Source organism: Centrocercus urophasianus, unplaced genomic scaffold (assembly GCF_019232065.1).
Source record: "Centrocercus urophasianus isolate 14NV4802_14NV808 unplaced genomic scaffold, USGS_Curo_1.0 seq_1397, whole genome shotgun sequence".
Lineage (NCBI taxonomy): Eukaryota > Metazoa > Chordata > Aves > Galliformes > Phasianidae > Centrocercus > Centrocercus urophasianus.
The window spans coordinates 1-20,312 of record NW_024884583.1 but is presented as its reverse complement, the minus strand read 5'-3'; the positions used below and the strand labels follow the sequence as shown (position 1 = coordinate 20,312).

Genomic DNA, 20,312 nt, shown 5'->3' with positions numbered 1-20,312 from the left:
CCTGGCAGGGTGCCCGGCTGGCTGGCAGCAGGCATCGGGAGGCACGGGAACAGCGAAGGCTGGGACGCGGCCAGGGCCCGCTGGGATAGCCAGCGAGCTATAGCCTCGCGAGCCCCCGGTACCCATCCACCACGGGGTACCCAGGCCAGGGTAAGTTCTCCAGAACTCCAGCACCCGTTCATGACACCAACCCAGCTGATTTGGAAGCAGGACAGGGTTTTCCTCTTCCCCAAAATCTTTCCCCGACGCCCCCCCTCCGTATCCCAGAGCAATTGCAGCACCAGAGCAGCTATGAAACTATTAAAACCCCCAGGGCACTTACAGGGCATTAAGAGCCCTCCACGAGCAAGAGAGGATCAGAATTCAAGGATAGCACAGCACTATCAGTATATGTATACTTTATTTCCTCATCTTCCCGTAACAAATTAAAAAAAAACAAAAACAAAAAAAAACCAGTCATCCTTCCCCCCTAGCCCACACTGCCTAGCCCCAGCTCCCAAGCCCCAGTCCCCCTAGCTCAAACATCATAGTTGGGGTTCTTGCGCAGGATGACGAATCCCTCCAAGATGGGTGTCACGGGCACATGCTCTTCGGTGGCCAGCTCTGCCCGCTCACCATGTGCCAGCAGCACAGGTGTGGTATGTGTTTGGAAGCCAGTGATGGTTTTGGGCTTGCCTGCTTGGCCCACCACATCCACAGCCTGCAGGGGAGAAGCAAAGTGAGAGAGGAAGAGATACGGGGATAGAACTCCAGCTACTCACACTAGGCTCCAGCTGCCCCCTTACCTGTCCAACCCGGACCGACACGGGCAGAGGGCGCAGCTCCTCATCAAAGGTGACCAACATGCGGGGCTGCATGGCAGCAACCAGTCCGTAGAGGACGTAGTGAGACTTGCCCAGTATAACTGGAAGGGGATGAAAGCGAGAGCGTGGGTGTGGGATGGAGGGGTGCTGGGGCGGTGGTTAAGCACGCATTACTCACTGTTGCGCACATCCAGGAAGGACACGAGGACGGTCAACAGTCCAGCTACAGCCACCTGGCTCATGAGCTGGCGATCACTGTGGTAGGGGCACAGGGTGAGTGTCCCCTTGCCCAAGTGGGTCAGGCCCTGGTGTGGCACAGAAAGCATGTGAGCACGTAGTGGGGCAGCACACGGTAGCTCCCCCGTCCCACTGCCCCCCTGCCTCTTCCCAACCACAAGCGTGGGATCATCACCTGGGCTAACCGCACCATGAAGAGGTTGTTGGGGTCCTTGGCGTGGTACTGGGCGAGCTGCCGCAGCATAGCAGCCAGCCGAGCGTTATTGGTACCTGGAGAAGGCAGGGATTGGGACACAAGCCTTCAGAGATTGGGGCACCAGTCTTCAGGCCACCCCCTTGACTCATAAGCTGCCACCCAGGCTTACCACTGCCCACCATGCCCATGGCAAAGATGGAGTTGTAGGAGACTTCGGGGTCAGCATCATGGGAGAACTTGCTGAGGGTGTCGAGGATGTTGAGTCGGGGGTTAGAGACAGAGATGAGCGCCAGGGCCAGGGGCACAGCACGACGCAGGGTGGGCTCCCCATACCGCAGCTGCATGGAACGGGGGTAGAGAGGGAATTAAACCCCAGGCAGGGGCAAGGGCACGGTGGGGCATCCACAACCCAGCTCAGCAAGGCCAAGGTGTGAGAGATCTGCCCTCCTCATCCGGGTCCCTTCCCAGCCCCACACTGTCCCCCCACTGTTACTCACCAGGTGACCAAACGTGCGCAGGGCCATCTCGGCGCCGATCTCCTCACCCATGGCAATAAGTGCAATGCCCAACACTGCTACACCCTGCAGGGACACCAGTACTGAGTGCCAGGCAGGGACCACCAACCCCAAACTCAACCTCTTACAGCCCAGCTGGACTGTAGCTGTATCCTCTGCTCCAGTGAGAGCAGAGGATACCGTCCCCACACAGGGCAGCTCCTACGTCTGGGCTGCAGGTTCCAGCCATGGTTTCCCTACTTGGTGTGCCCCCATGTCAGCTGAGCTCTCTTTCTTCTCTTTCTCCTTTTTGTCCTTCTTGTCCTTGTCCTCCTCTTTCTCCTTGGAGTCAAAGTGCTCACTGCAGATGTGCAGAAGCTGCTGTACCTTCAGGACATTCCCTGAACCTGTGGGGTCAGCAGTGAGCAAGGATGAGCAGAAGGAAGGCCAGGTCCTGCTCTCACCTCCCTCAGCCTTGATCAGCTCAACTCACCAGCGTAAGCACAGATGTCCACCAACGTGTTGGCAAAGCTGCGGAACGGCTCCGACACAACCTCCAGTGCTGCCAGGATGGCCTCAATGGCCTCTCCCTTGCCTGCGGAGAGGCACAGAGCTCAGGATACCCACGGTATGCTCACAATCCCAGCTCACAGGACCACCAGTGTGGCCCTTCCTTACCCAAGTGGTTCAAGCCCAGGCCAAGTGGCAGCCACCGGGCATAGGTGTCCTTCAGCTCCGTCTCTGACTTCTCCATAATGGTCTGGAGGATGGTGGAGGTGACATCCCCATTGCAAGAGCCCACGGATATCATGCCACAGGCCAGGGCAGTCACACCAGCCACCTGGGGAGGGAGCCACGCTCTCAGAGCACAGTACATCACACAAGGACATGCAGAGCCCAAACCAGCTCCAGTATCTCCAGGAGCTGTCAGGGACTCGTGTGGCACACCCTGCTCTGCTCCCTACCTCCATGCTGGACTTGGAGTCCCCCATCACTGGCAGCAGCAAAGTCAGTACATCCTCACGGTTGGAGCCCGCGTAGGCCAGCCCCAGCCTATGGAGAGCCCAGAAGAAAGTCAGGGATGGCTGCATCACCCCACACAGCCAGGGAGGCCAGGGCAGACCCTTACCCAAAAATGGCTCCGATCCGCATGGTGTTGCTGTTGTGGAGGACGTAGTCGGATAGCAGGGCCAGGGCAGGGTCACACTCATTCCTCACTCCTGAGTTGACGATGCCACAGGCCAGGAGGGCACCCGACTACGAGACAAAGGCACCATTATGAGCCAGCCACCACATGGAGCTCCCTGCCAGCCAGTGACTCACATCACCCCATGGGTGACACTTGCTCCCAAGACATGCTGGTTGTTACCAAGTAAGCACGGGGCTGAGATCAGTGCCACTCACCTTAATATAATCTTCTGAGGAATAGAGGTATTTGTCGATCTGTGTGAGGCCCCCATCCACATCCCACAGCAGTATAGTGCCCAATGAAGCTGCAGCACTCAACATCCCTTTGGTTCCCAGGGAGAAAAGACCAAGTCAGTGTGACCAGCCTGCTGGCTGGGGACACAGCAGAACTGTACCCAACTGCCTCGCTTTCAGCAGGGCCCAAAAAGGGTCACAACCCCAAGCACACAGACAGCTGCAGCCCTCACCATGGTCCTTGTTCTTGTATAGCCATTTATTGCCATCATCGGTCAGCAGCTTGTCTTGGCCGAATGCAGCATTCACAAAGCCATTCACAAAGGAGGAGGCCAAATTCATCCGAGCTGAGTCCACTTGGGATCCACTGCCCCCAAACCCTGGGGAGGAAGATCAGAGTGAGGCAAGCCAGCTTCCCACTGCAGAGCTGTCCCATGTCAGGCAAGGGTGAGGCCACAGGGAAGGAGAAGCCAAAGCCCACCACAGACAATGGGGTCTGCTCTATCCAGAGACAGCCAAGGTCAAAACATCAGCTCTTACGATTATTTTCCAGGTGGGTTTTGTAAATATCATCTGGTACTTTAGGCTCCATGATGTCCAGCTACAGAGACAAGGGAAAAGGGGGTTATCTTCCCACAGACACATTACAGCAGCTGGTCTACAAAGACAGCTTCTCCAGGTCTGTCCGAGCTCATAGGGATAAGGGATCTCTCCCCAGGTCTTGCACAGAGCACAAAGCCTGGCAGCCAGAGCAAATCCCAGCCTGGAGCAGCAGAGGGATCTTTCTCCAGCACAGTGCTTACCTCTCTGGCCAAGGCCAGGAAGTTGCTGTTGAGCTGGACGTTGGACATGATCTCAGTCAGGTCCTCATACTCCTCCACATCTTCATTCAGCTCCAGAAAGACCCCATGGCGGCCCAGCATAAAGGCCATCTGCTTCTGGACAACCCTGCAGAGGGAAGAGGCTTTGAAAGCATCCAGCCCCCAAGCAGCCCTAACGCTAGCCAAACAGCAGACATATACCCCAGCCCACCCTGCTCAAGAAGCATACAAGAGCAGCCCAGAGATGACTGGCTCCTGCTCATCTTTATTTTGGGGACAACAGTCTTGCCCAAGCCCCCAGCCACATCTGACAGTGTCAGGATCCTACTCAGCTCTGCTCCCCCCACAGCGTAGAGACAGTCTCTACTTACACATCTTTGCAGGAGGTGAAGATGTCCTCCACCAGCTCCACGTCGTTGAGCATCAGAGCCAGGCGCAGGGCTTCAGGGTAACGGTTGAACTTGCGGAAAATGCCCAGAGCACAGCGTAGGAGAGCAGAGTTCTCAGGCTCTGGGACATAGCTTACGCAGCTTTGAGGAGGAGATGCATGTGAGGATGAGTGTCATACAATGAAGCTGGGCAGCCTCAGCCCACCAGGGGACAGACAGATGCCCCTACCAGCCCCTCACCTGGTCAGGTAGAGGCACACTTTCGAGTAGGCGTTATCATCGATGTACTTCTCCAGCATGTCCATCTGCTCGATCTCCATGAGCAGGTCACAAGCCTCGTGCTCTGCATTGTGAGCCATGTTGTAAGGGACGATCTCCTTGACCAGGGTGAGGAGCGTGTCCCTCTGCGCCTTGTCAGCTTCATCAATCTCCTGCCACTCCTTGGCTACCTCCCCTGCCAGGTGCCTGCAGGGAGAAGGGGACATCACCACCACAGAAAACAGCTTCACGCAGCCCCAGGGATGTGAGGCAGCTGTCCTTGTCCACCCCAAGCCCCATTCCCAGCCAGGCTCACCTGACATATTCATGCCCCCACGATGCCAGCTCCTCCTGAGAGCCCACTAGGCGGTACTTCAGACACTCACGCTCCCCACTCATGGTCATAGCCAGGACAGAAATTATGTCTGCTGCAAAGCGCTGGGGACAGAGAGCCAGAGCTTCAGACTCACAGGGGATTGAGTGCACCCCAGAAAACAGTACCCTTCCCGCCCCACAGGGGGCAAAGGCAGGGATGTGGCAAGTCACAGCCCCACAGGATGGCCGCGCTCACCTTGTTCTCCCCAGGAGCCATGTTCTCATAGATCTCCTTCAGCTTGCCATAGTGTGGTCGGAGGAACTTGAGGGGCTTAGGGACAGAGGTCATGGAGGTGGTTGAGGAACGGATCTGTCTGCGCAGCTCCTCCAGTGCCGGGCGGTAGAGAGATGTGTCCTTCTCCTGCACATGGAAGAGGTCCATCAGGAAGTGCATGAGGTGCTACTTCTGGGCTCAGTGCCGCTCCAAACACAGAACAGGGCAGTCCCCCACCCTGCGGGTCTAAAGTCAGGGCTGTGGCACAGTGAACAGAAAGCCACCCACCGAGCACAACTCTGAGTACCCACAGGGCTCTGGCTCAGTGGATTTCCCCCCCGTTCTGCAGGTTGAGGGGCACGCACTCACCCCAAGGCGCTCCACCAGCATCTCCAGCTCATCCTGCAGCTGTTTGTCCTCCTCCGACTGCCGGGGGGGGGGGGGGAAAATTCAGTTAGGGGCACCCCAGCGCACGGACACCAGCGTTCCTCCTCTTAATAGCAGAGAGCCACCCGCGGGGCCCCTACCACGATGACAGTGAACGCCGGAACCCCCCAGGCTGTGTCACCACATGACGTCACGGCGGGAGCCCCTCGCCCCGGCGACGTCACGCGGCCGGAGGGAGCCCCGATGACGCCACCGCCCCCCCCGTGACTCAGCTCCCCGGGCGACGCTCACCAGTTCCTGCTCCTTCTCGGGCCCCGCGGGCGGATCCCGACGGTCCCGGCCCCACAGCGGCGTGGGCTTCTCATCACCACCCGACCCCGGCCCGCCCTGCACCCGGCTCTGCCCGCCGCCGCCGCCCGCGTCCATGTTCGCTCCGCCGCACACCGGCCGCGCTCTGCGCCTGCGCCCGGCCCGCGCCCGCAGCCAATCGCAGCCCGTCGTCTTCGTGACGTCATTACCTCGCGCCCGCCGGGCGTTGCCGTGGGTTGGAGTGGGCGGAGCGACGGGCGGGGCTGAGTGGGCGCTCCCCGTGTGGTGCAGCGCCGAGTGCTGACAGGCGCGGCGTGGGGCGCGGCGGTGGCGGGGATGGGACGGGATGGGGACTTAGGGACACGGGGACGGGGACCCTAGCGGGGATCACTGCCGGCGAAGCAGTGACACGCGAGGAACCGCTGCCGGACGCGCATGACACACACAGAGGCGTGCAGCACTGTGCCCGCCGGTACAGCCACCCGCCCGCTGGAACCCGGGGGTGGCGTCGCCGGGATGCACCGCTTTCCCAACCCGTACGGCGCTGCCTGAGCCACCACTGCCGTGGGCGGCTGTGGCTGTACGTGACACCGTGCGTGACACCGTGTGGGCGGCCGTGCCGTGCGGCACGGCAGCGGTGCGGCTGTGCGTGTCCCCGGTGGTGAACCCAGTGCCAGTCCCTCTGTGCGCATCGCTGTGACCGCACCCGAGCCCGGTGCGGTACCGGTGCCGGGGCTCCGCCCGTGTGCGCGGAGGGCGCTGCCCCTCGCGGTCACCTCGGCGGCGGGGCCGGGCGGAGCGGTGCCCCCGCTCCAGCCACCCCTGGGGGCGCCGGTCCCAGCCGTCCCCACCCCGCGGTGCCAACGGGCCGCACCCCGCTGATCCCCAAACCCCGGCCCCTTCCCTCTGCGGCGGCTCCATCCATCCCTGCCCGGCGCCGCTCCAACTCCCGGACCTATTCCCGGTGCCGGTGCCGGGCCATGGAGGAGGCAGGCGGCGCTGCGGCGGCGGCGGGGGCCCGGCGCGGGCCGGGCGGGGAGCGGAGCTAGGCGGGATGGCCAGGATGAACGTGGCCCTGCAGGAGCTCGGACACGCCGTGAGTGTCGGCAGGGAGGGACACAGGGGACAGGATGGGGGGGGCGCGGGGACAGCCCGCGTGCTGGGGCTGGAGAGCTGCGGGAGATGGGGAGGGCTGCGGGGGGGATCCGGGGGGAAGGAGCAGGGGGGAGAAAGGGGATTGAGAGCCCGTAGGATGAGGAAGCTGGGGGAGATCCTCACGGCGGCAAGGGGAGAGGGGCAAAGGGACCTCCCCGCTGGGAGAAATGGGGCAGCTCGGGTTGAACCACAGCCCCTCGCTGTGCCAGAGCAGGGAGCACACCTGGAGCTTGTGGTTGCTGCCCCACAGCAAGCCCCGGGGCTGGGGGGGGGGGTATTTCCTCCATGGATGGGGAAGGAGAAGCCCATAGGCTGGGTCCTGCCTCAGCCTCAGTGTGCCAGGAGAGATGGGGCTGGAGGTGACATGGGGCACCGCGGCAGATTGGGGCACCTAGCCTGCCCCAATCCCACATACCAGCCTGTCCAATGCCACCACCCCACAGTGATGGAACCCCCCCTGCTTAGCAACCTCCCTGGGTTCCAGTGATGGGCAGGAGAGCTGGGAGTGGGGAGCAGAGCGCTTATCCTTCCCCCCCACGCACACCCCAGCATCTTCATGCCCCTGAGCACTGCAGAGAGCACTGCGCAGATGGAGGCTGAGCCGCAGCCCACCCAGGCGTTAACTCTGAAGCCTAAGGATAGTGCATACCCAGAAACTCTATACCAAAGCACCCTGCTCCTTCCTCCAGTTCAATCCCCCCCATCCCTCCCCGTTAGCTGAGCCCTTTGCAGCCTCCGTGGTAGGGAGAGTGCAAGCAGTAGGGCTGCCCCCCCCCCCACTCTAATGCAAAAGGGTCCCCGTCTCACCAGTGTCACTGGTCCTTTGCAACCAGCTGATGCCCCGGTGGTACCCCTGTTCCCCTGGATCCCTGCACCCTGCCCTGCATGGGTGGGGGGAAGGGGAGAGGGCTCCCAGATGTTTCAGACTAGTGCACATCTGCATGGAAAGTTCCAGGTGGGGGGGAGGGGCGAGGCAGCAGCACTAAGCAACGGTTGCCAGGAGATAGGGAGTGCATCTCCGTGGTGATATGGCACCTGTCAGCGGGGTGATGCTGCTGTTGCCATGGTGACACGCAGGGATGCTTGGGCCCCCAAGGCCCCCACCAGCATCCCTCATTGCACTCCCCAGGGTGAACCGGGGATGGGGCCGGCTTCTGGGGGAGATCCTGTCCCCCCCATGCACCTGCTGTAGGAGGCAGAGGGGGGAGTGGGGTGCAGCCCCCCCAGCCTTCTTTCCCCCCCTCAGATGCCTGACTACAAGCATGCCACGCTGCAGGAGGAAGAGGGGCCGGAGCCAGCGGGGGATGGCAGCGCTTCCCCTGACAGCGTGGAGGTGAGCTATGCCCCAGTCCCCCTGTTTTGCTTGGGACCCCTTTCCTGCAGCCCCAGCCTGCAGCAGGAGTGGGGCCGGGAACCCGGCCAGCCTTGGCTGTCCCTAGATGATGTGCTGGGAGGCAGCCAAAATGCAGCAGAGAGTGTTCCCCTTCCCTGCAGCTCAAGGCGGGGGGGGTGCACCAGCATCCACAAATGGCTCATCCGCAAGGGATGCACTGGTTTCAGTGTGGCTGTTTCCAAGCTTAATCCCCATCTGGTCCCCATGCCCCACAGCCAAGCCAGGGCACCTGGGAGCAGTCTGGGGAGTCGATGTGATGTCAGCCCCTGCCTCCTGCCCAGGTGGGGTTCCAGAAGGGGACGGGGCCGCTGCTGAGCCGCCTGGCCTCACGCTCCCAGCTGGAGCTGGTGCTCTGCACCGTCGCCGTCACGCTGGCTCTGCTGCTCGGCATCACCATCGTGGCTCTGGCCATCCAGTACAGCAGAGGTAGGAGACCGCCACGCTGGGGTAGAAATGGCATCGCCCCTCCTGGGGACAGCAGGTTGCTGGGTGCTGTACCCACCTCGAGGAGCAGTCCCACTCTGTTCCTCAGTTTTCCTCCCAGCATGTCTTCCCCTACAGATCCCTCCCACACCATGTGCCTGACGGATGCCTGTGTCCGGGTGGCCAGCAAGATCCTGGAGGCCCTGGACACAGACACCGACCCCTGCCAGGACTTCTACCAGTATTCGTGTGGGGGCTGGATCAAAAGGAACCCGCTGCCCAATGGGCGCTCCAAGTGGAGCACCTTCAACAGCATCTGGGACCAGAACCAGGCCATCATGAAGCACCTCCTTGGTGGGCATGGGGGGGTTGAAGGCTGTCTGAGGGTGCTAGCAGAAGGATTTGGGCTGAGCTGTAGTATCCCGCAGAGAACTCCAGCTTCAACTCCAGCAGCGAGGCAGAGAGGAAGACGCAGCGCTACTACCTGTCCTGCCTCAAGGAGCAGAGAATTGAGGAGCTGGGCTCCCAGCCCCTCATGGAGCTCATTGACAAGGTAAGGGCTCAGCCCTGGGGACAGTCCTGGAGCCTTCCACACAGCACTGGGTGACAAACACCTCCTGGTGCCATTTGGTGGCAGATCGGCGGATGGAACATCACTGGCTCCTGGAACCAGAGCAGCTTCATGGAGGTGCTGAAGATGGTGTCAGGCACCTACCGAGCAACACCGTTCTTCACCGTCTATGTGGGTGCAGACTCCAAGAGCTCCAACAGCAACATCATCCAGGTGGGCATTGGAGGAAGCAGACACTGGGGGCACTGGGACGTATGCGATGCCCATGCTGCCCCTCTGTCCCCAAGGTGGACCAGTCAGGGCTTTTCCTTCCATCTCGGGATTACTACCTGAACAAGACTGCCAATGAGAAGGTGAGTCCAGGAGCGCTGCAAGGAGCTGGGGGCTCAGGGACAGCAGATCCAGGGGGGGCAGCAGGTCTGAGCCTTTCAGAGGTGGCATGGGGTGGCCAAACCAGTAACACATGGGCAGAGGAGAACTGCAGATGTGTCTTGGGCTCTCACCAGGTCCTGACTGCATACCTGGACTACATGGTGGAGCTTGGCATGCTGCTGGGGGGGTCCAAGGAGCCCACCCACCTGCAGATGCAGCAGGTATTGGACTTTGAGACGCAGCTGGCCAACATCACCGTGCCACAGGCTGAGCGGCGGGATGATGAGAAGATCTACCACAAGATGAGCATTGCTGAGCTGCAGGTGGGCATGCACTCCCTGGGTCTGGGACACAAAGGGAGGTTGTGCAGTGTGGGGCCATGCTCAGCACACCCTGGGCAGCCCAGCATGCGGAGGTGCTGCAGTGCGGTGCTCACCCCACCATCACTGGGATTTGGGGAGCTCTGTGGACATCCCTTGTCCTGCAGCTGTGGAAGCAACAAGGAGCCGCTGTTTGGGGCAGAAAACAGATTTGGAGTGGTGGGGGACATTGGAACTCCCAGGAAGAGCAGTGCAGAACCATGTCCCCATGCCCCTGCAGGTCCTTGCCCCTGCCATCGACTGGCTGGATTACCTTTCCTATGCACTGGCCCCACTGGAGCTGGCTGAGACGGAGCCCGTAGTGGTGTATGGGGACGCCTACCTTCAGCAGGTCTCTGAGCTCATCAACAGCACCGACAGGAGGTGAGCATCCCCAGGGACCCCATTTGGGCATAGGACATCCCGCATGCGCTGGTCTCATGGCCACACGAAACATCCCTCTGCCCCACAGCGTCCTGAACAACTACCTGATCTGGAACCTGGTGCAGAAAACAGCCTCCAGCCTGGACCAGCGCTTTGAGACAGCCCAGGAGAGGCTTCTGGAGACACTCTATGGCACCAGGAAGGTAATGGGAGGGGGTTGGGGCCACTCTTCTCTATCCACGGTAGTACAGGGACAGCTGGGATCGTTTCTGCCCTTGGGCACCCCTTGGGATATTAAGCCCCAGATGCTGAAGAAGGATTTGGGAAACAACTTTTGGGATGCAGGATTTTACTGTGGAGCATCTCCCCACAGCCGGGGAGGAGGCAGTGAACAAGGAGGGAGGTCTGTGGCTACACTGGCATCTCCAGGGCTCTGGTCTCACTCCCACAGTCCTGCACACCTCGCTGGCAGACCTGCATCTCGAACACAGATGACACACTGGGCTTCGCCCTGGGCTCCCTCTTCGTCAAAGCCACCTTTGACCGGGACAGCAAGGCCATTGTGAGGACACATCCCCTTCCCATCCAGAAGATCTCCTGTTTTCCCCCAGATCCTGGGCAGTGGTGAAATGGGATCCCCAGTATTGGGGATAGGATGTAGGGCTCACCCATGGCCACCTGCCCAACCCATCCCTGCATGAGTGGCATGGGAAAAGCAGCATCCCCTCCTGTCCTCAGGCAGAGGAGATGATCAGTGAGATCCGGACAGCCTTTGAGGTATCCCTGGAACAGCTGGACTGGATGGATGACAAGACCAGGCAGGCTGCCAAGGAGAAGGTGGGAGATCCCCAGGAGACCCCTCCGGTATCCCCCAGCCCCATCTAACCACCAGGGCTTCTCCTCATGCAGGCAGATGCCATCTATGACATGATTGGCTTCCCAGACTTCATCCTGGACAACAAAGAGCTGGATGATGTTTATGATGGGGTAGGGGTTCATGGGGAGGAGTCTGACACATTCACACAACCTATGGTGGGATGAAGCAGCAAGAGACAGTCCTTCCTCACCCATCCTCTTCCTCACCAGTATGAAGTCTCAGAGGACTCCTTCTTCCAGAACATGCTCAACTTCTACAACTTCTCTGCCAAAGTGATGGCTGACCAGCTGCGGAAACCTCCCAACCGTGACCAGTAAGTGGGATGGAGGGCTATGGAGTGCAGGATGTGAGCAGAGAGCAGGGGCTGGCACCTTCACGGTGTCACAGTGGCAGCAAGTCAGCTAGAGGTGGCTTAGGGGTCGTGGGTCACTTGTGCACCCCTTCCCCACAGGTGACCCCACCTTGATGGGAACAAGGGGTAGAGCACTTCAAGAGATGAGGTGGCACAGATAATTGCGGGGACTCTGGCTTTTCCCCAGGATGGATGCAGGGTCCTTTGACCATGGGGTGGGTGCCACTCCCTTGCACGGAGGACACAAGGAGGGAGATGGCTGAGGAGTGCCCTGTGGATGCTGGGCAGAGCAGACATGTCCTTGTCTCCCATTCCCCAGGTGGAGCATGACCCCACAGACCGTCAATGCCTACTACCTGCCCACCAAGAACGGCATCGTCTTCCCCGCTGGCATCCTGCAGGCACCGTTCTACGCCCGCAACCACCCCAAGTGAGCCCGATATGGAGCTGAGGGGCAGCTCCCGGCTGGGGGGCACTCATGAGCTGGAGGAGCTGCCCAGCTGCACCCTTTTGTACTCACTCACCTCTTTCCTGTGGGCCCATAGAGCCCTCAATTTTGGTGGTATCGGCGTGGTGATGGGGCACGAGCTGACCCATGCCTTCGATGACCAAGGTGAGAGCAACAGGAGCCTCTGTCGCCTTCCCATCCCCCTCCCAGACTCATCCCCTGGATGTGGGGAGGGGGTGCCGCTTTGCCATTCATTGCATCATGCATGCTCATGGCCCTGGCCACTCCCCAACCCGGCTGGCTGGCTTCCCCTTCTATGTCCTGTCTCCCCAGGTGGCACCTGCTGATACCTCCCCCCGGCTTCTCTGTGCAGCTTTCGCTCCATCCGCTTGGTGAGGACACGGTGTCTGCAGCTCGGGCCGGCCCGTGGCCCCCCAACCTCATCCTCCTTTTGGGATGGGTCCCCTCTCACATCTGCTCTGCTTTGCACCTTCACCGGAGCCAGTGGGGACGAGCTGGGGCCATGGGGGAATCTGTGGTCACAGGGGATAGCAGGGGGCTCTGGAGGGGGATAAACATACTGCAGGGGCGTTGAGACACCGTGCCTCCAGAGCACACGAACCCAAGTCCCCTGACCTCCATGGCGCTCGGTTTGGGGAACCCTGCAGCGAGTTGGGGGTCGCTGCCCCACGGCTCGGTCCCACAGGCCGCGAGTACGACAAGGAAGGCAACCTGCGGCCCTGGTGGCAGAACTCCTCGCTGGAGGCCTTCAAGAACCGCACGGCCTGCATGACGGAGCAGTACAGCCGCTACACCGTGCACCGCGAGAACGTCAACGGCCGCCAGACGCTGGGAGAGAACATCGCCGACAACGGCGGGCTGAAGGCAGCCTACAACGTGAGCGGGACCGCTGGGGCGGGGGGGCGCAGCCCTCAACCCTCTCACAGTTTCACAGCGGTTTCACGGCATCCATCCCACAGGCGTACAAATCCTGGCTGCAGAAGAACGGAGAGGAGAAGCGGCTCCCGGCCCTGGGGCTCACCAACCACCAGCTCTTCTTCGTGGGCTTTGCGCAAGTACGGCTCCGTGCCCTTCGCCCCCCCTGGGCGCGGCTTCCGTGCCCACGAGGGGGGGTTTCCCCATCCCTACAGCCGTTCCCCTCCCCCAGGTGTGGTGCTCGGTGCGGACACCCGAGAGCTCCCACGAAGGGCTGGTGACCGACCCGCACAGCCCCGACAAGTACCGCGTCATCGGCACCCTGAGCAACTCGCGGGACTTCGTGCAGCACTTTGGCTGCCCGCTGGGCTCGCCCATGAACCCCGGCAAGCACTGTGAGGTGTGGTAGGGACGGGGACCCCCGCTCTAGAGGCGCCCCAGCTCTGCCCCCCGCCCCGCTCGTGCCAGGGACGCGTCCCCGGGCTGTGCGGATGGAGGCCGGGGAGCCGCCCGGCCCCGCCGCCCCTGCGCTCCCTCCCGCCCCGGCTTGGCTCCCCCATCCCTGCCCGCCGGGCCCGGCCGCGGGCACTGGTGCCTTCCGCTGCGGGTGGCTCTCGCTGACTTTATTGAACGATTAAATGCAGTTTCCACCTATGCCAACATCTCCGGGTCCTTCGTGGGGGCCGCCACGCGAGGAACCGGGGCGCTAATGGCACGCACGGACCGCTTCGGCCGCGACGGCAGGGAAAATGGCGGCCGTGGCGCTGAGCACCGGCACGGGCGGCAGCGCGACGCGCAATGCTCGCCGGGACTTGTAGGCACTTGTAGGCCTCGCGGCGAGCGACGCGAGCTCTTGCGGGGAACGACGGGAGCTGTAGTTCGACGCGAGGGATGATGGGAGACGTAGTTCCGGACCCCGCCGGCCCGGCGGCCACGCTGCGCAGGCTGCACTACATCTCCCAGCAGGCAGCGCGGCAGGGCCTGGGTCTGGGTTTAGGTTCCTCGAGGGGCGGCGGGGCCGGGCCGGGCCGGGGTGAGCGGCGGCGGCGGCGGCGGCGGGGCCGGATCGGGGGGCTGAGGCCGAGCTAGGGGGCTGGGCTCGGGCTGGGAGCTCCGGGTCTGCCGGGGAGCTCCAGGCATCGGTGAGGCCCCGGGTGCTGGGCCCGGGCCGGGTGCAGGATGAGGAAGGAATGCAGGCCGCGGGCCGAGTGCGGTGCTCAGGCCCCAGCGTTGCGGGTGCTGAGCTGACCCCCGGTCACAGGACGTCCCCAGCGCCGCCCCAGCCACGTGCTCACCTTGCAGAGCTGCTGCTCCAGCCCGTGCCATGGATGCGCCGCCCATCACTCCCGTGGAGCTGCTGTGCCTGGGCTCCAGCCTCGCTTTCTCCGGCCTCTTCTACTACCTGTACAGGAAGAAAGCCCGAGTTGTGGCACGCATACAGGTAGCCTGTCTCACTGTGGCCTCCCCCGCCTGCTGTCCCTGCCCCATTGTCCAGTCCAGACCTGGTGTCCCCTGCTGATGTCTATGCCCTCCATCGGTGTCATGATGCCTTGCACCAGGCAGGTCACATCCTGCCAAATGCCATGCACAAACCCTGCACTGCCAGCCCATCTGCCTGTGCCTGCATTCATGCTCAGACCTTCTCTTCTAGGAGGCCCCAAAGCTCCAGGTTGATGACAGTTTACCAACGCTGGTGTCTGCAGCCAATGGGAGATGCCTGCCTTATGTTGCTCTGGAAGGTAAGGTGTCCCCATGGCCACATGCTGGGGACAGGGAGCAGGTTCTTCTCCTTTGGCAGTGATACATCCATTTGTCCTCAGGCATTGTGCTGCCAGCCAAGGCTGCGCTGTCCAGCCATTACCACGGGGGGATGCAGGGTGTGATCCAGAAGTTGCTTCTGAAAGAGCATCGACTGATCTGGAACAGCTTAGCACGGAGCTGGTGAGCAACAGAGGGGACATCGGGGCCAGGCTTGCACCGGCAGGTTCAGACCCCAGCCTCTGGGGACACCTGAGAGGCAGAAAGCAGCTTGCTTGCAGACTCCAGTCCTTACCCCCAGTTCAGCCCTAGCAGCTCAGGTTTCTTTCACGTTCTCCACATCTCAGTGCTGTGCTCTCTGCTTGCAGGACTGAGAGTGAGCGGGTGCTCTCAGAGCAGGTCTACACTGTCCCCTTCTTGCTGGCCTCCCCGGATGCTGAGGCAGTGACACAGGTGAGCGTGGAGAGCCCGCTGCGAGCCGTCTGCCTGCCCCTGGAGATGGTGTACGAGCGCTTCCAGCAGCCAGCCCATGGCTTCCGCGACCTGCTGGGCCACTACTTGAGTGGGGAGAAACCCAAAGGCATTCTCGAGACAGAGGAGATGCTGCGGGTGGGGGCCGGGCTGACAGGCATCGGGGAGCTGGCCCTGCACCCTGACGGCTCCCTGCACCTCCAGCCACCAGCGCGGGAGGGCGAGTATTTCTTGTGCCTGGGGGACTGGCAGACGGTGCTGGCAGAGCTGGAGTCAGCCAGAGGGTTTTGGAAGGGGGCAGCTATGTTGTGTGCCATGGTGGGGCTGGCTGTCCTCCTGCACATCCTGTGCCGTGCCATCCGCCACAAACACCAGGACAAGGAGCCAGAGGTGGAGGAGGACAGCGACGAGGGGCTGGAGGACTCCTGTGTGGTTTGCCTTTCCCGGCCCCGTGAGTGCGTCCTCCTGGGCTGTGGCCACATCTGCTGCTGCTTCCGCTGCTTCCAGGCCTTGCCCACTCGTCTCTGCCCCATCTGCCGGGGGCCCATTGACCGCGTTGTGCCCCTGTACCAGGCCTGAGAGCACTGAGGGGGGTGGCAGAGCTGTGCCAACCAAGCCTGGCGTGAAGCTTGTAGAAATCTCAGCTGTCCCCTGGCGTGCAGCTGGATGGTTCCTGCTGGGGAGGGAGGGGTCCTGGCTTACCCCTGTCTATTCTGGGGTAGGGCTGAGGGGATTTACAGCCCAGTCATCCTGTTTGCCCCTTTGTCTGCTCAAGTCACACCTCCACCCCTTACATGAGAGCATGGGGTCAGTGTACTCCTGGTGCCTGACATGAGGAGAGGAGGCCCTGCGCCATTCTGGATCTATTGTCTGAGTCCTGAACACTCCCCCCCCTTCCCTCCCCTCCCTGCAGTGTGGCTTTTTTTCCTTATTTTGCTTTTCTGATGTGTGGTTTAACCTGTGGGTAAATGACAGGACTGGAGGGAAATCCCAGGGCTGGTGAGACACAGCTGGGGAAAGGGGGGGTACAGAAACCACCCAGAGCCACCACTGCGTCACACCCTGGCACCAGCATTCCCCTACCATGTGCCTACACAGCAGACCCTGTGGGGGCTGAAAAATTCCCTTGCTTCTCTGGCACCTGGGCAGGGAAATGGGGACAGTGTGGGCTGCGGCATCCTGCTGTCCCTCACCACAGCCTCTCCAGAGCTGAAGGACAGCCCCGAGGCAGCCTCCAGCACCCGCTGAGCCCCGTGCACCCGCCCTGGAGCCAGCGCAGGAGTGACGCGTGGTTGTTTGTCATTGATAAAGCTGAGGAGCCAAGCACAGCCTCGCGTTTTCCTTTGCGTCGTTACAGTAGGGCTGGGAAATGCCACCATCCCCTCCCAACCCAGCTGGGCAGGGGACCCCTGACTGTGGTACATCCTTTGGGACAGCCCCAAAAGGTGCAAGGATGGGGAGAAGAAGGGGGGGAGGAGGGGTGCTGTTACCAAGGCAACTATGCTCTTCCGGTCTCCATAGCAACTGCTCCCCTGGACTGCTCCCCATCACTGCCTGCTGTTGCCCAGGCAACCCACGGGCTCTCCCAGCTCCTGCAGCTTTGGGGCACCTGGAATTTGGGGTGGGAGCGATGCTGGCAGCTTGACAGCAGTGTGTGGGTATGGGGTTCTGTGCCCCCTTCCCCGGTGCAGCTGTCCCATCACTCCTGGTTTGGAGTCAGGCACTCACTTGGGGCAGAGGCGTTGTCCCCAGGGCCCACTGCCAGCTGCGATGCCCCCAGAACACCCAGCTGAACCTCCAGGGACCTGCATGCATCGTTGAAGTGAGGAAGTTTCCCCACCTTTCCCCACATTCTCTCACCCCAGTCTCTCCCCCTCACCAGTATGGCCGCGCTGCAGAGTGAGCAGTGGGGACCGAGTCCCCTGCACCAGCCGGTTGTCCCCCCCGCAGCAGGAGGGATTTCGGAAAGGAGATAAATACCAGATGGGAGAGGGCTGGGCTGCCAGGAACGCGTTCCCCTCGTGCCAAGAGCTGCTGGCGCGAGTGGGTGCGTGGGCTGGGAGGTGTCTGCTCACTCGGAGACTGCTCTCCTCGCTCCTGGGGCTGAGCCAGGGGCGGGCAGAGGGGTCCACAGCCACCCTGGCTGAAGCCCCATAGCACTGAGGGTACAGAAGGAAGGGGATGTGTCCCGCTGCATCCTGTCCCTACAGGCACACAGAGAGGTAGAGGCACTCTTCCCGCCAACCTGTGCTCCCAGAAAAGCCGCCAGCCCCACAGCAACCCAGCCACACAGACCCTGCAGCACAGCCCAGAGCGGTGCTGGGCAGCACCACGATTCAACTCCTCAGCACCAGCCAGAGCCCAGCAATGCCAACTGCCCTGCGTGGGGCTGCCGTGCCCATGGCCCTGGATGAACCCACTACACATCCCCACCATCATCCTGGGGATCTTTATTTTGGGGACAGATGCAGAGAACACAGTGATGAGCCACATTCCCATCCCACAGCACTCGAGAAGACCAGGGTGTCCCCACTGCTGCCACCCCTACACAGTGCCCTGTAGGTGTCCGCTGCCCCCACCATGCCCCCAGGGCTGCCAGCTCGCTGCCACCTGCCTCCTTGTCTGTTGTCATGGTGATGGAGATATGGTGACAGATGAGGGATGGAGCTTGTCACCTCTGCGGGAATGCTGTCTGCACAACGGGGTCGGTCTCCCCTGTATTGGGACCCCACGGGACAAAAGGCTTTTCCCATAGAGCGCCTGGCACAGCTCACAGCTCTACCCTACTGCCCCACATGAGGGACAAGGCAGGACGCAGGTGGCACTTGCGGGTGACCCTCACTGACCCCACACAGCACGCTGAGGACAGGTGCTCAGGGTGGTGGCAGCGGGGAGATGGCACCCGGCGAGCAGAAGTGCCATTTCACGTTTCTTGGCAGGGCTGGCAGCAAGCAGATGGAGGCACCAGGAGCAGGCTGCAGGCACAGCTCTGCGCCGCCAGCGCCCGACCTGCTGCCTGGGGGGGAGCCAGCCCCCGCTGTGACCCCCACCCACATAGGCCACTTGCCCACCCACGTCCCAAACACCCAGAGCCCAGCCATAACGGCAAACCAAAGCCCTCTGCCCGCTCACCCATCACTGGTGTGGTGCCCCCGTCCTGACCCAGCCCCGGTGCGCTGCACCCCCCTGCCATCCCCCCCGCAGCCCATCTGCTCCCCAGCCCAGTGGCTCACCGCTCCCTGCCCATGGGCAGAGGCACGTGGGCCTGGCGATGGGGAAAGCAGGGCACATCTCAGCGTGGGCCTCTCGCCTATTTTCCCAGGCGCTTCTTTTTGTGGGAGCAGAAGCTGCCAGATGAAGGGGTTGGAGCCGGTTCCCCTGCAAAGGCAGTGATAAAGGATTGCCTCTCTGGTGGGGAGGAAGCGCTGCTGCCCCAGCACTGCTCTCAGAGCCCAGCACAAAGAGAACATCATGGCTAAGCCTTCCCGAAATAGCAGCACCTGCCCTCTCGCATGGACCGGCCCCACTGATGCTTTTCTACAGCAGCTTTCATCTATGATCTCAAAGCACAGGAGGACAGTGGCATTGAGAAATGGGCCCCATCCCTCCTTCCACCAAACCTGTGCCTAAATAACACCTCGGTGATGGGGAGGGGTCCCAGGTGGAGCTTTCTCAGGACCACTGATGCCAACGTAGTGCAGCTGTGCTCTTTGGGGGGGCTAACAGCAGCTGACCCATGGCACATCCCTGTGGGGATGGCTTTATCCCTTCTTGTCCTTACTGCCCCATGGCTCCTTCCTGAGGAAACAGCTGAGCCGAGGGGCAGCAACATCCCATGGGTACCCACGGATCTGTGCCTAAACCACAGCCCCACGGATACACCCAGAGTGCATCCATTTGGATGCACACGTGTGCAGTGACCCACACGGACCCACAGAAAGGGGGGGAGGGGAAGCCCTGCATGGGAGCTGCAGGAGGGGCCGTCAGGGATGGGGATGCAACGCCACGCTGGGAACCGACACGGGGGATCTCTGCTTGGGCCACGGGCTCAGTGGGGAGGGGGGGACCCACGCACGCGGTGCTGCGCTGGGGATGGGCGCACTGAGACCGGACGGAGCCCGGGACACGGGGACGGGCAGCCGCCCCCGGTCCCCCCACGCGTCCCGTCCCGTCCGCGGAGCTCGGAGCCGCCCCCTCCCGCCCCGCCGGGGTGGGGGGGTCCCCGCTCCCCCCGGATGCATGACTTCATCCTTCCGCCCGGCTTTCCTCCCCGCTGCCGCCGCCGCCGCCGCAGACTGGCTCCCGGCTCGGCGCGGCGCGGCTCGGCCCGCTCGGCCCCGCCATGTCGCAGGTGCTGCCCTACGGCGAGGACAAGGTGGGTCGCTACGGCGCCGAGCCCGAGGCGGGGGAGCTGCCCTTCAGCTGCCGCCTGCAGGACACCAACGCCTTCTTCGGGGGCAACCAGGGCAAGCGGCCCCCCAAGCTGGGACAGATCGGCCGCGCCAAGAGAGGTACGGACCCCCCGACTCGGCGCCGCGACCCCTCGCCTCCCCCCGGACCCCCCGGTGCGCCCCGCAGCATCCCCGGTACCCCTGGTGCTGCCCCCGGCATCGCACTGCCGCTGCACCTGCGGCTGTGCTCTATAGCAGCGCCGGGAACCCCGGCTGTGCCCTATAGCATCCTTAGCGCTGCCTCATAGCATCCCGGGCTGTGCCCCCCTTTCCCCGAACTGTAGCTGTGCCCCATAGCATCCCCAGTGCCGCATCCCCGCCTCTGCCCCGCACCATCCCCGGCTCCGTCCCCTGGCAATGGGCAGCTCTAGGAATCCCACTCTGCGGCGCAGCCCCAAAGCCACAGGATGGACCCCACTGCTGCCCCCGGTGTACCCCGGGCATCCCTGGGGCTGCC

At 62.3% G+C, this 20,312-nt stretch overlaps 3 protein-coding genes across 3 annotated transcripts; 2 read left to right on the top strand and 1 right to left on the bottom strand.

The window, feature by feature from the left end:
- Positions 1-362: 362 nt before the first annotated feature.
- Positions 363-5,996, bottom strand: PSMD2 (proteasome 26S subunit ubiquitin receptor, non-ATPase 2). The gene is made up of 21 exons (XM_042813154.1): positions 5,888-5,996; positions 5,579-5,635; positions 5,192-5,356; positions 4,937-5,058; positions 4,603-4,827; positions 4,345-4,503; positions 3,956-4,100; positions 3,693-3,753; positions 3,386-3,532; positions 3,135-3,241; positions 2,860-2,987; positions 2,696-2,783; positions 2,409-2,571; positions 2,224-2,325; positions 1,992-2,137; positions 1,734-1,817; positions 1,406-1,574; positions 1,216-1,310; positions 982-1,108; positions 786-904; positions 363-700 (listed from the first exon to the last, which is right to left on the bottom strand). Exons 2-21 carry the CDS (start codon positions 5,597-5,599, stop codon positions 518-520), a joined length of 2,556 nt encoding a protein of 851 aa, XP_042669088.1. The 5' UTR covers positions 5,600-5,635; positions 5,888-5,996; the 3' UTR covers positions 363-517.
- Positions 5,997-6,923: 927 nt separating this feature from the next.
- Positions 6,924-13,584, top strand: ECE2 (endothelin converting enzyme 2). The gene is made up of 19 exons (XM_042813155.1): positions 6,924-7,001; positions 8,307-8,393; positions 8,735-8,879; positions 9,015-9,230; positions 9,305-9,429; positions 9,514-9,660; positions 9,735-9,800; positions 9,954-10,142; positions 10,420-10,562; positions 10,651-10,765; positions 11,014-11,124; positions 11,301-11,399; positions 11,472-11,549; positions 11,649-11,752; positions 12,111-12,221; positions 12,337-12,404; positions 12,946-13,136; positions 13,220-13,315; positions 13,408-13,584. The coding sequence occupies exons 1-19, from the start codon at positions 6,960-6,962 to the stop codon at positions 13,582-13,584; spliced, it is 2,310 nt and encodes a 769-aa protein (XP_042669089.1). The 5' UTR covers positions 6,924-6,959.
- A 719-nt stretch (positions 13,585-14,303) lies between these two features.
- Positions 14,304-16,728, top strand: LOC122157489 (mitochondrial ubiquitin ligase activator of nfkb 1-A-like). The gene is made up of 5 exons (XM_042813156.1): positions 14,304-14,317; positions 14,478-14,616; positions 14,827-14,914; positions 14,996-15,116; positions 15,302-16,728. The coding sequence occupies exons 2-5, from the start codon at positions 14,500-14,502 to the stop codon at positions 15,981-15,983; spliced, it is 1,008 nt and encodes a 335-aa protein (XP_042669090.1). The 5' UTR covers positions 14,304-14,317; positions 14,478-14,499; the 3' UTR covers positions 15,984-16,728.
- Positions 16,729-20,312: the final 3,584 nt, after the last annotated feature.

Bases quoted from the DNA above. Each gene is read 5' to 3' on its own strand.
- LOC122157489 (XM_042813156.1), top strand. From the start codon at position 14,500: ATGGATGCGCCGCCCATCACTCCCGTGGAGCTGCTGTGCCTGGGCTCC. The intron at 14,617-14,826 runs GTAGCCTGTCTC...CTTCTCTTCTAG, and splicing joins GAGTTGTGGCACGCATACAG to GAGGCCCCAAAGCTCCAGGT. The intron at 14,915-14,995 runs GTAAGGTGTCCC...ATTTGTCCTCAG, and splicing joins GCCTTATGTTGCTCTGGAAG to GCATTGTGCTGCCAGCCAAG.
- PSMD2 (XM_042813154.1), bottom strand. From the start codon at position 5,599: ATGCTGGTGGAGCGCCTTGGG. The intron at 2,784-2,859 runs GTAAGGGTCTGC...GGCTCTCCATAG, and splicing joins CGGATCGGAGCCATTTTTGG to GCTGGGGCTGGCCTACGCGG. The intron at 2,572-2,695 runs GTAGGGAGCAGA...CTCCCTCCCCAG, and splicing joins ACTCCAAGTCCAGCATGGAG to GTGGCTGGTGTGACTGCCCT.
- ECE2 (XM_042813155.1), top strand. From the start codon at position 6,960: ATGGCCAGGATGAACGTGGCCCTGCAGGAGCTCGGACACGCC. The intron at 9,231-9,304 runs GTGGGCATGGGG...AGTATCCCGCAG, and splicing joins CATCATGAAGCACCTCCTTG to AGAACTCCAGCTTCAACTCC. The intron at 12,405-12,945 runs GTGAGAGCAACA...TCGGTCCCACAG, and splicing joins CCATGCCTTCGATGACCAAG to GCCGCGAGTACGACAAGGAA.